We start from the raw sequence: 13228 nt of genomic DNA, 5'->3' as shown, positions 1-13228 counted from the left end.
TATTGTATGGAGTGTACTTGTGTATTATATGAAGTGTACTTGTGTATTGTACTCGTGTATCGTATGGCGTGTACTTGTGTATTGTATGGAGTGTACTTGTGTATTGTATGGAGTGTACTTGTGTATTGTATTCGTGTATTGTATGGAGTGTACTTGTGTATTATATGAAGTGTACTTGTGTATTGTACTCGTGTATCGTATGGCGTGTACTTGTGTATTGTATGGAGTGTACTTGTGTATTGTATGGAGTGTACTTGTGTATTGTACTCGTGTATTGTATGGAGTGTACTTTTGTATTGTATGGAGTGTACTTGTGTATTGTATGGAGTGTACTTGTGTATTGTATGGAGTGTACTTGTGAATTGTACTCGTGTATTGTATGGAGTGTACTTTTGTATTGTATGGAGTGTACTTGTGTATTGTACTTGTGTATTGTATGGAGTGTACTTGTGTATTGTACTCGTGTATTGTATGGAGTGTACTTGTGTATTGTATGGAGTGTACTTGTGTATGTATGGAGTGTACTTGTGTATTGTACTCGTGTATTGTATGGAGTGTGTATTGTACTCGTGTATTGTATGGAGTGTACTTGTGTATTGTATGGAGTGTACTTGTGTATTGTATGGAGTGTACTTGTGTATGTATGGAGTGTACTTGTGTATTGTACTCGTGTATTGTATGGAGTGTACTTTTGTATTATATGGATTGTATTTGTGTATTATGTGGATTGTACTTGTGTATTGTATGGAGTGTACTTGTGTATTGTACTCGTGTATCGTATGGAGTGTACTTGTGTATTGTATGGAGTGCACTTGTGTATTGTATGGAGTGTACGTGTATTGTATTCGTGTATTGTATGGAGTGTACGTGTGTATTATATGGATTGTACTTGTGCCTCAGGCAGGCGGAGGCCAAGTTATTGGGTATTTTTAAAACAGAGATGGATAAGTCTTGATTCGTGTCTAATGGAAAGCGTAAAAATAGTGTTGAGAGGAAAAGATAGACCAGCCATGATCGAATGGCGGAGCAGACTCGATGAGTTGAATAGCCGAATTCTGCTTCTAGGTATTATGAACCTATGTATAATATGACTTGACCGATGGCATGCTACCAAGGCTGTACACGGTATCTCGCTATGCGTGACCAATACCAATGCCCTTCACTCCTTCAGGGCCAGGTTTGGCTGTGAATCTTGTGCGTTCTCACAGCTACAGTGCGCGTTTGGGAGGCCAGGGAGCTGAGGGGAGTCTGTGACCCGGGCACCGCTCGGGCACAGCCCGGTGTGCTGTCAGCACGGAGGCCTTACCCACCCGCAGTGTCCTGGCTGGTTTAGGTACAGGGACGGGCTCTGTAATATTGGTATGTGTCGATTTAACCGAGCTCTTACACAAGAGGATGCCAACGTAACAGGCAACAGCTGGTAGCGGTAGTGAGTCAGGGTAAAGGCCTGTTCAGCGATATGATTTAGCCCAGGGTGGTTGACTCGATGACCGCAGGGTATAGGTTCAACGTGAAGGGGAAACGATTTAATCGGATTCTGTGGGGTATATTCATCACACAATAGGGCGGTGGTTGTATGGAACAAGCTGCCAGAGGAGGTAGTTGAGGCTTGGACTATCCCATCGTTAGCCAAGTACATGGTCAGAACAGGTTTAGATGGATATGGACCAAGCACAGGCAGGTGGGACCAGTGTGGCTGGGACATTTTGGTCGGTATGGGCAAGTTGGAACAAAAACCATGTTTCCACGCTGTATCACTCTATGACTCCATGTGTAGGGGCTAATTGCAGATTTCGTTTAAACCTTAAAGATAGCGGAGTCTTTGGCTATTGTCTATTGAGTCAAAGAATATAGGGGGGGGGGGTCAGGAACGGAGTACTGATTGTGGATGATCAGCCATGATCACGTTGAATGGCGGTGCTGGGTCGAAGGGACAAATGGCCTACAGCTGCGCCTATTGTCTATTGTCTAGTGTTTAAAATGCTAGAGTAACTCAGCGGGTCAGGCAGCATCTCTGGAGGGAAGGAATATGTGAGGAAATGTTTAAGAAAGAACTGCAGATGCTGGAAAAAATGAACGTAGACAAACATGCTGGAGAAACTCAGCAGGTGAGGCAGCATCTATGGAGTGAAGGAATAGGTGACGTTTCGAGTCGAGACCCCTTTTTCAGACTGGTGTGGGGGGGGGGGGGGGGGGGTGGGAAGAAGAAGAAGAAGAGGCGGATACTGTAGACCGTGGGAGAACTGGAAAGGGGAGGGTTCGGTTCAGTTCGCATTAACCAACCTGATCTCCCGGTGGCCGGAACTCCCCCTCCCATTCAGAATCCAACCTTTCTGTCCTCGGCCTCCTCCATGACCAGAGTGAGGCCCACCCCAAATTGGAGGAGCAGCACCTCATATTTCGCTTGGGCAGTTTCCACCCCAGCGTTATGAACATTGACTTCTCCAATTTCAGGTAGTCCTGGCTTTTTCCCAGCTCTCCCACAGCTATATTCTCCGCCTCTTCCTTTCTTCTTCCTGCCCCACCACATCAGTCTGAAGAAGGGTCTCGACAGAAACGTCAACTATTCCTTCGCTCTATAGATACTGCCTCACCCATTGAGTTTCTACAGCAGTTTTGTCTTCCCTGGAATATGTGACGTCTCAGTTCGGGACGCATCTGCAGAGATGCTGCCTGGCCCGCGTGTTACTCCGGTGTTTTTATATCTGTTTTCGCTATGACTTTATACCCCGGTGGGGCGCCGAGCCGTGAATCAGGAGACGGGCACAGAACATGGATGCTTCAAGTTTTTATTGAGCGGCGCCGCCGTTCTTAGCCTTTTACGTAAATCTCGACCTCGCACAGGGTCAGGATGCCTTCGCCTGCCAGCACCACGTTGACAAAACGCCCGTTCATCCCGTGGCAGTTGAGCAGGGCGGTGCCACCGGCTTCCAGGCTCTCAATCATCCCGCATCTGGAAGGGAGAAGGCGCCATTTATTAATCAAGGGGCGGTGGTCACAGAATCGGCCTCTGGTAGGTAGCGGCAACTAACTGGGGTGGTTAGCGGGTCTCGCTGGTTCCCATCGCCAGTCTCACTCAACGACATCCCCACCCACAGAGTTCCCACGTACAGGTAATCCACAAAGACTCCCTCCCACACACACATGTTCTCCCATCTCACGTATAGTCGTCCTCGAGAAGGTTGTCGACATGAACATTAACAAGAACGTTGGCAAGGTCCCACATGGTCTTCATAGCAAAAGGATTTCAGCATAAAAACAGCGAGGTTCCACTGCAGTTGTACAGGGTCTTGTTGAGACCACACCTGGGTTATTGCGTACAGTTTTGGTGTCCTAATCTGAGGAAAGACATTCTTGCCATAGAGGGAGTACAGAGAAGGTTCACCGGACTGCTTCCTGGGATGGCAGTTCTTTCATAGGAAGAAAGATTGGATAGACTGGGCTTGTACTCGTTAGAATTTAGAAGATTGAGGGGGGATCTTATAGAAACACAAAATTCTTAAAGGGTTGGACAGGCTAGATGCAGGAAGATTATTCCCGATGTTGGGGAAGTCCAGAACTAGGGATCACGGTTTAAGGATAAGAGGGAAGTATTTTAGGCCCGAGTTGAGAAAATCATTTTTTACACTGAGAGTGGTGAATCTGTGGAATTATCTGCCACAGAAGGTAGTTGAGGCCAGTTCATTGGCTATATTTAAGAGGTTAGTTGTGGGCCTTGTGGCTAAAGGGATCAAGGGGTATGGAGAGATGGCAGGGATGGGATACTGAGTTGGATGATCAGTCATGATCATATCGAATGGCGGTGCAGACTCGAAGGGCCGAATGGCCTACTCCTGCACCTATTTTCTATGTTTCTGTGGTCGGTTGGTGTGGAAGGAGCACATGGCATGCAGGGGGAGCTAGGTAACTCGATTCACAATTGGCGTGAGGATAGGAGACAGAGGGTTGTATTTCAGACAAGTGGTGTCTCACAGGGATCAGTGCTGGTCCACTTATGTGCATCATTTATATTAATGATTTAGCTGTAGATCTTGGCGGCGAGGTGAATGATCTTGAAGATGACACTACAGTTGGTGGTATAGTGGAAAGTGCCGAATTGTACAGTGGGATGTTGATCAACTGAATCAATGGTTTAATAGGAATGGGTGATGTTGTTTAAATCAGACACATGCGACGTATTGCATTATGGTAGGATACATGAGGGCAGAAGGCACACAGTAAATGGCAGAGCCCCGATGGTGTTATGAACAGAGAGTGTTACCGGGAGTGCAAGATTTGAGCAACAAGAAGAGGCTGGATAGGCTGGGTTGTTTCCCCCGAGAAACTTAGCAGGCTGAGCACTGACCACACATCGGTATACAAAATGGGTATGTGACTCGGAAGGGGATTCGTCTAGTCGGTTACCCGAATACGGACATGGAAAGGGTGGGCCGAAGGGCCTATTTCCGTCCTGTGGGAAGAATGCACTGTACCACCCGTCCCCTATCCAGACTCTCGCGGCGCATTGCCGTCACTGGGATGTGAGTGACCAGGAACCTGCCCTGTGTCCCTTGAAGTGGCCCCTCTCCTCCCGCCCACACTTACAGCGGGTTGTTGTTGCCGTTGTTTTGGTAGGAGGTACCAACATACACCTCGACGTTTTTGAACCGTTTCCAGCAGCAGTCAAGTCGGTTGGTGATCTTCACGGACAGCACGTTCTCCTCGGACAACAGGTCTACGCTCCACCAGGGCCGTAATTCACTCTTGGTGTGAGTACACGATTTGTTGTGGTAGTAGGCGTTCCTGTCCCCGTCGATAGCTTGGTGCGCATCTCCGCCCCAGTTTGTGCTCGACTGGGTGGCGTTTCCCCGGACCGCCACGTTCCCTGCAAACACAAGTCGCCTATGATCGGAGCTGGGACCAGGTGAAGCGGCCGCGGGCCGCGCGTGTCAACAGCTAATATGACGTGACGGTGCCGGCGACAGGCAGGGCAGAGCTGTCTCACAGGCTACAGCTGGACATGGAGGCCATGCTACCCAAATTGTTCATGCTGACAAAATTGTCATGCTTCAATATTCCAGTTTCCCTATATTTGGTCGATAACCAGCTAACAACTTCCTGCTCATGTATATGCCCACATGTAATTTTCACGTGTTATCCTTTCAACAGCTTCCTCCGGCAGCTTGTTCAGATACGGATCACCCTTTGAGTGGAAACGTAGCCGCTAGGGGGTCTCTTAAATCTCGCACTCTAACCTTAAACCTATGCCCTAGTTTTAGTGTCCTCTATCCTGAAATAATATCTGTGTGTTTAATTTACTCCACGCCCCTCATCACCCTGTACACCTCAACTAGACGTCACCACCCCCCCCCCCCCCCCCCCCCACGTCCCCGTCCACGTCCCCGTCCGCCCGGTTCCCCCATTCCCAGCCTATCAGATCTCTCGCTGTCACTAAAGTCCACAGGCCCGAGTAACATCCCGGTGAATCTCTTCGACAACCATTCCAATTTAATAGCACCGTTCCTGTAGCTGGGCCATAACACTGCCTCCCCCCCCCCCCCCCCCCCCTCCTCGGTTACAGGCGGGGCAAGACTGGACGAAATACCCCACACAATTCGGGCTTGGGAATAAGTACCAGGACTCCCTGTGCTCTGGAATGAGGAGGGGGTGGGCCTGAATGACTGAGGCCACAGGCTGAGGGACGGAGAGCGCCAGGGACACCGGAGGCAGCTTCTCTCACCGCAGATCAGGGCGTTTGCGGCGCAGCAACCAGCGAGGACCATCCACACGGCGGACAGCATACTGGCAACTCGGCAACAGCGGAAGCACCGGCAGACGCGGAAACCTGAAACCAAACACAATATGTTGCAAACGTTGGCAGTGAGAGAAGGTGAGTTGGTGTTTCTGGGCGAGACTCTGTGACCCACCCCGGCCCCGGGAATGTGTCATGACGGAGGGGGCGGGGGGTGTAGAGGGAGCGCCGCTCTGTGTCTGACCCCGGGAGTGTGTGATGTGTCAGTGTGGGAGGATCTTCACTCATTCTCCATGCTCTCCCTGCGACAAGGTCACATCATACTGTTTTGACGAAGACAGTTACATACGCTTCATCATTTACCCCACAGGTCCGTGTCCTTCCTCTAGAAACCTCTCCACCTCCCCCCCCCCCCCCCCCCCCCCCCCCACCACACCCCTTCCAACGCTTCTACACGTGTACAGTAGGCTGTATATTGATTGATGATATCACACCCTGGTTCTGCAACTTTAGTGCCCAGGAGCGATAAAGACTGCAAAAAATTAATGAACACTGCCCGGTGCATCACGGGTTCTGACCTCCTCATCATCTAAGAGAATTACCGTAGTCGCTGCCTCAAAAAGGCAGCCAGCATCATCAGAGACGCACACCACCATGGCCACACACACACTTCATCAATCACGAAGAAATTACAGGCGCATAAATATCCTCCCACACCAAAACATTGTATCGTCCATGTTCAGGAACAGTTTCTTCCTTAGCGCAATGCAACACTACAACATCAAATAAGCTCTGAATATACATAGTATATTGTTATTATTGCACTATTATTGTTTGTTTTTCATGTGTACGTAAATGTGCGTGGATATATATCATCTTCTTTTCACTTCGTGTGAGTATGTGTATATATACACACTAATCCTTTTCTTCTCGTTTATGGTGTGCCGTTTGCTATTTTACAAATTATGTTGTGCTACTGCAAGTCAGTATTTAGTTGTTGAATCTGGGACATATGTCAATAAAACGCTCTTGACTTGAATCTTGAACAGTGTCTGCGCCTTCGCGGCCCCTGGTGAATTCCAGAGATTTACCAACCCGAGGTGAAGACTTTTGTCTTCATCGCAGTCGCCAACGGCCAAACCCTTTACTCTGATTCAATGACAGGACAAACATATTTCACCCACCGCCCCCCCCGCCCCCCCCCCCCCCCCCCCCCGCTCCCCCCGTACGTCCTTTAAAACAGTTTTGTTTTTTTCCAATCAAATGTCCCGTTGTTCAGCTGAACTAAAGAATCCAGCCCCAGTCAAAACATTCATTCAGTCAGCCGACTCCCGCGTTCCGTCTGGTGAATCTCACCGCACTCACGATGTGTTAAGTCCCTGCTTACTGTGGTGAGGAGACCACTCATTTGCCCGCTCACCCCTCCTGCACCCGCCACCCTGCTCTTCACTATCGCCTCTGCTCCCACAGTCACATTGAAAATGTCACACTTGTTCCACTCGGTCACAGCGCTGGTCCACAGGGTGAATCGCCGCCCCCCCCCCCCCCCCCCCCCCCCCCCCCCCCCCCCCCCCCCCTCCCCCCCCCCCCCCCCCACCCCCCCGGGTCTGTCTGTAGCCACCGGCTGTTCACTGTTCTCAGCCCTAATCTAATCCATGAACCCAGGTCCCCAGCGCACTCAACGACCCCCTGAGTAACACTTCGCTAAAATATTTCTGGGAAGCCACCCACCCGCAGCACCCCCGCCCCCCCCCCCCCCCCCCTCCTCATCTACTCCGTGATTCAGACGCAGAAAGTCGCACGTGGACCAAGGGCGGGCAACGCGATCTGATGCTTACCTCGCTCGGGATCCTCGGCAAAGCGCCGTTGTTGCCGCCTTATATTGAGGCGCTCAGACACGCCCCGGCACACTGCTTGGCCTCTCTCCACCTCCACCCGCTCCCCCAATCCCCGACTGTGTCGCCCATCCCGGTGAATCAGGCAAAACGGACAGGATGTGCGTGGGTGTATAAGACAATTCCCCAGGGGAGGATACCGGTTGATGGCGTCGAGGCGGGTGGGAGTGTGGCCACGGGCACCAAAGTTGAATGGTTCACACTCCTGTCTGACACGGGTTGACGGGCCAGTTGGCTGAGCTACAAAGATCGGGGAGCTGCCTTGGTCCGGAGAGGCAAGTCCGTGGGCAGCCCCGGGCGCGGAGACTCGGAATTCGCCGACACAATGGGTGCGCGGGGGAGTCCCCGCATTCCCACGACAGCTGCTGCAGAGATCCGGGGCCGGAGACGCGGGCAGATCCGCCATGACCGGGTAGGGCATGGCGTGGGAGCGCACCGTAAAGGGAAGGTTCGGGGGCACAGTGTAGAGGGAGAGGAGAGGAGGGGAGGGGACGGCAGGGAGAGAGCAGGGAACAGAAAAAGTAAAGCGATAGCGAGAGAGAAAGAGTGACGTAGTGGTGGTGAGCGAGGCGAGAAGGAGAAGGGGCAAGGGGTGGTGGTGAGCGAAGCAAGAGAGAGAGAGAGAGAGAGAGAGAGAGAGAGAGAGAGAGAGAGAGAGAGAGAGAGAGAGAGAGAGAGAGAGAGAGAGGGGGGGGGGGGGGGGGAGTTGGTGATTGGTGAGGTGAGATAGAGAGGGGCACCGTGGTGTAACTGACAATAAATTAACCTGAAATTAACTGTGCGGCGTGAGGGCAATTTCCAAATGGCGATGGCCCCGTGGTTTTACTAGACTTGTTTTTTAAGCTGGTCGCGGTCAAGGGATTTGTAAGGTAGTGTGTAAGGAAACTTACAAGCTGGAGGTCCCCCTGCTGTGTACGGTGGTGGGGTGATGGAATGAATGCCCAATGCGCCCTTGTAGTTGTGGGCCTCCTGAATGTTTGTGAAAGTGCACTGATCCAGGCAAATGGAGATTGTTCCATCACTTTCCTGAATTGAGCCTTGTAGATGGTGGGCAGGCGATGGGTAGTCAGGGGGTAAGTTACTCGCTGGAGGATTTCCAGCCTTAGAGCCGCTCTGGAAGCCGCATTGTGTACATGGCTACTGCAGTTCAGTTGCTGGGCAATGGCAGTCTGCACGTTAGTGACAGTGAGGGATTCAGGGCCATGAATGTCAGTGTGAAAGATCGATTTTCTCATGTTGGAAATTATCATTGTCTTGCACTTGCGACGCTCACTTGTTACTTGGTATCTATCAGCCCGGGCCCAGATATTGTTGGTCTATTGCTGCACTCGGTTACAATAGTACAGTGTGGACACATGCGCTTCGGCTTAACTTGCCCACACCGGCCAACGTGTATCACCTACACTGGTCCCACCTTGCCGCGTTGGGTCCCTATCCCTTCAAACCTGCTCTGTCCATGTCCCTATCGAACTTCTTTTTTAAATGTTGGGATACTTTCTGCCTCACAAACCTCCTCTGGCAGTATGTTCCTTACACCTACCACCCTATGTATGAAAAAGGTACTCCTCGGATGCCTATTGAATCTTTTCCCCTTCACCTTAAACCCATGTGCTCTGGCCCTCGATTCACCAACTCTGGACAAGAGTTTATCCGATCTATTCCTCTCGTGATTTTATATAGCTCAATGAGATCACCTCCCGTCCTTCTGCACTCCAAAGAATAGAATCCCAGGCAACTCAACCTCTCCCGAAAGCTTAGACCCTCTACTCCCGACAACATCCTTCTAAATATCTCTACTCTTTCCAGTTTGACAACATCTTTCCAAGAACACGGTGTCCAGAACTGACACAATGCAGCTGCATAATGACTTCAATAATCGATAGCCACACTGGTGAAGGCCAATGCTCTACAACACTCCCTAGAGCCCGAGCATTCACTGCTTAGGTCCAGCCCATTTTAGACTTGCCAAAATGCACAATTTCTCTGTATTAAATTCCATCAACCATTTCTTAGCCCATGTGGCTAATCGATCAAGACCGTGCTGCATTTTTTCACAACCATCTCCACTGTCTGCAAATCAACCACTGTGGTAGAATCAGCAAACTTGCTAATCTTGCCCTGTATGTTCTCATCCAAATCATTGATGTAGCTGACAAACAGTAATGGGTCCAGCACTGAACCCCGAGGCACACCATTAGTCACAGACCTCTAGTCCGAGAAGCAACCTTCCACCATCACCCCTTGCTTCCTTCCATAAAGCCAATTTTCTATCCATTTAGCTATCTCTGCTTGGAGACCATGCGATCTAACCTTGCGGAACCTTGTAAATGCTTTGCTGAAGTCCGTGTATACGGTGCCCAACATAATGGTTGGGACAAAGATCCATCATTTATTTATTTGCCTCTGTCCTCCACAATTTAAGATTTGTCATAGAAAAAAAAATCAAGTGGTTGAAGTGCACACTGTCAGATTTTAATAAAGGTCATTTTATACATTTTTATACATATTTATAATGTATTGCTACCAGCTTTAGCGTTTGCTTGTTTTGGGTGCTAGTCTCGTTCTTTTTTCACTTCAGCATATAAAAGGCATGCTCAATTGGGTTCAGATCGGGTGAGTGACTTGGCCACTCAAGAATAGACCTTTTTTTGCTATTGAAAAACTCATTTGTTGCTTTCCCACTTGGATCATAGTCTTGCTGTAGAATGAACCGCCGGCCAATGCGTTTTGAGACATGTGTTTGAACTTGAGCAGATAGGATGTGTTTATACACTTCAGAATTCATAATGCTATCTATCATCAGCAGTTGTATCATCAATGAAGATAAGTGTGTGCCAGTACCTTTAGCAGCCATACATGCCCATGCCATAACACCACCGTGTTTTACAGATGAGGTGGATCTTGGGCGGTTCCTTCTCTCCTCCATACTTTGTTCTTGCCATCACTCAGAGGGTAGGCGTAATGTCAAATGAACTGCCGGAGGAAATCATAAAAGCGATTCCTTTTGAAATTGAAATACATCAATATGGATAACGAGGGACTAATACAAGGACATGGAGTAGACCAGAATGCCTAATCGATGGGCATAAACAAGGTTGGCCGAATTACCTGTTTCCGTGATGTACAGCTCTATGACTATGAAAATAATTCATTTAGCATTCCGCTCACATTTCCTGCCCCCTCAAATGAACTCGTGCTAACATTAACATTCTACTGTTATCATTATCATCTAGCGTGTGATGGAGCCGACCAGAGAAACGGCAATTCTGGATTTAGTGTTGTCCAATGAACCATATTTGATAAGAGAACTCGAGGTAAAGGAACCGTTTGGAGGTAGTGATCGTAACATGATTAGTTTGAATCTGCAATTTGAGAAGGAGAAGGTTAAATCGGAAGTGTCAGTGATGCAGCTGAACTAAGGGGATTATGACGGCGTGAGAGAGAAGCTGGCCAAAGTAGACTGGGAAGGGATCCTAGCAGGAATGTCTGTGGAACAGCAAAGGCAGGAGTTCCTGGGCATACTCCGGAAGACACAGGATCATTTCATTGCAAAAAGGAAGAAAGATCTAAGGGGAGTAGGAGGCAACCGTGGCTGAGAAGAGAATTAGGGATAGAATAAAACGAAAAGAAAAGATGTATAACGAAGAGTAGCCGGAAGCCAGAGGATTGGGAACATTTCATAAGACAACAGAAGAAAACAAAACGGGCAATACGGGCTGAAAAGATGAAGTACGAGGGGAAGCTGGCCAGGAATATCAAGAAGGACAGTAAAAGCTTCTTCAGATATGTTAAGGGAAAAAGAGTAGAAAAGTCAAATGTGGGTCCCTTGAAGGCAGACACTGGTGAGATTATTATGGGCAACAAGGAATTGGCAGAATATTTGAACAGGTACTTCGGATCTGTCTTCAATAAGGAAGACACAAACAATCTCTCAGATGTACTGGAGGACAGAGGATCTGAGGGGGGTAGAGGAACTGAAATAAATGTTCATTAGGCGAGAAATATAGTATTGGGTAGGCTAATGATATTGAAGGATGATAAATCCCCGGGGCATGATGGTCTGCATCCCTGGGTCCTCAGGGGGGTTGGCTCAAGAAATAGTGGACGCATTGGTGATCACTTTCCAATGTTCAATAGATTCAGGATCAGTTCCTTTGGATTGGAGGATAGCTAATGTTATCCCATTTTTCAAGAAATGAGCGTGAGAGAAAAAGGGAAATTACAGACCAGTAAGCTTGACCGGTGGTGGGAAAGATGCTGGAGTCATTTATTAAAGAGGTAATAATGGGACATTTGGATAGCAATAAAACGGACAGTCCACGTCCGCATGGTTTTATGAAAGGAAAATCATGCTTGGCTAAACCTTTGGATTTTTTAGAGGATGTGAGAAGTAAAATGGATGAAGGGGAGCCAGTGGATGTAGTGTATCTAGACTTTCAGAAAACATTTGATAAGGTCCCGCACGGGAGACTGGTGACTAAAATTAGAGCACATGGCATTGGGGGTAGGGCGTTGACGTGGATAGAAAATTGGTTGGCAGACAGGGAACAGATAGTAGGAGTGAACCGGTCCTTTTCAGAATGGCAGGCAGTGGCGAGTGGAGTGCCGCAAGGCTCAGAGTTGGGGCCGCAACTGTTTAACATATATATTAATGATTTGGAAGAGGGAATTAGGAGCAACACTACCAAGCTTGCGGACGACACAAAGCTGGGTGGCAGTGTGAACTGTGAAGAGGATGTTAGCAGGTAGCAGGGTGACCTGGACTGACTGATTGAGTGAGTGGGCAGATGCGTGGCAGATGCAGTATAATATAGATAGATGTGAGGTTATCCACTTTGGCGGCAAAAACAAGGGGGCAGATTATTATCTCAATAGGGTTAGGTTAGGTAAGGGAGAGGTACAGCGAGACCTGGGTGTCCTTGTACACCGGACACTGAAAGTTTTCGTGCAGGTACAGCAGGCAGTGAAGACAACTAATTTGAGGAAGGATTTCCTTGTGAGTGAGGCAGTGCAGCGTAGGTTCACGAGATTGATCGCTGGGATGGCGGGACAGTCATATGAGGAAAGATTGAAAAGACTAGGCTTGTATTCGCTGGAGTTTTAGAAGGATGAGGGAGGGGGAGGGAGGGTCTTATAGAAACATATAAAATTATAAAAGGACTGGACAAGCTAGATGCAGGAAAAATGTTCCCAATGTTGGGCGAGTCCAGAACCAGGGGCCACAGTCTTAGAATAAAGGGGAGGTCATTTAAAACTGAGGTGAGAAAAAAACGTTTTCACTCAGCGAGTTGTGAATTTATGGAATTCCCTGCCACAGAGGGCAGTGGAGGCCAAATCACTGCATAGATTTAAGAGAGTTAAATAGAGCTCTTGGGACCAGTGGGGTCAAGGGATATGTGGAGAAGGCAGGCACGGGTTATTGATAGGGGACGATCAGCCATGATCACAATGACTGGTGGTGCTGGCTCGAAGGGCCGAATGGCCTCCTCCTGCACCTATTTTCTATGTTTCTATGTTTTTTGCCCACTAAGAAACCACTCATGCTTTAACTGATCACTTTCTCCATATTTGTACAAACCTTTATGACATTCCGTTATTCTGA

The 13228-nt window shown here is 48.8% G+C and overlaps 1 protein-coding gene across 1 annotated transcript; it reads right to left on the bottom strand.

Annotated features, from left to right (window-relative positions):
• Positions 1-2785: 2785 nt before the first annotated feature.
• On the bottom strand, positions 2786-8047 carry LOC129706161 (uncharacterized). The gene is made up of 4 exons (XM_055650203.1): positions 7570-8047; positions 5720-5824; positions 4585-4864; positions 2786-2953 (listed from the first exon to the last, which is right to left on the bottom strand). The coding sequence occupies exons 1-4, from the start codon at positions 8045-8047 to the stop codon at positions 2812-2814; spliced, it is 1005 nt and encodes a 334-aa protein (XP_055506178.1). The 3' UTR covers positions 2786-2811.
• Between the last annotated feature and the right edge of the window lie 5181 nt (positions 8048-13228).

Source organism: Leucoraja erinacea, chromosome 2 (assembly GCF_028641065.1).
Source record: "Leucoraja erinacea ecotype New England chromosome 2, Leri_hhj_1, whole genome shotgun sequence".
In the NCBI taxonomy this organism is placed as follows: domain Eukaryota; kingdom Metazoa; phylum Chordata; class Chondrichthyes; order Rajiformes; family Rajidae; genus Leucoraja; species Leucoraja erinaceus.
This window is presented reverse-complemented; position numbering and strand designations above follow the sequence as displayed.

Coding starts and splice junctions, on each gene's coding strand:
- LOC129706161 (XM_055650203.1), bottom strand. CDS start 8,047: ATGCCCTACCCGGTCATGGCGGATCTGCCCGCGTCTCCGGCCCCGGAT. Junction 5,825..7,569: donor TGCCGAGGATCCCGAGCGAG/GTAAGCATCAGA, acceptor GTTTGGTTTCAG/GTTTCCGCGTCTGCCGGTGC. Junction 4,865..5,719: donor CGCAAACGCCCTGATCTGCG/GTGAGAGAAGCT, acceptor TTGTGTTTGCAG/GGAACGTGGCGGTCCGGGGA.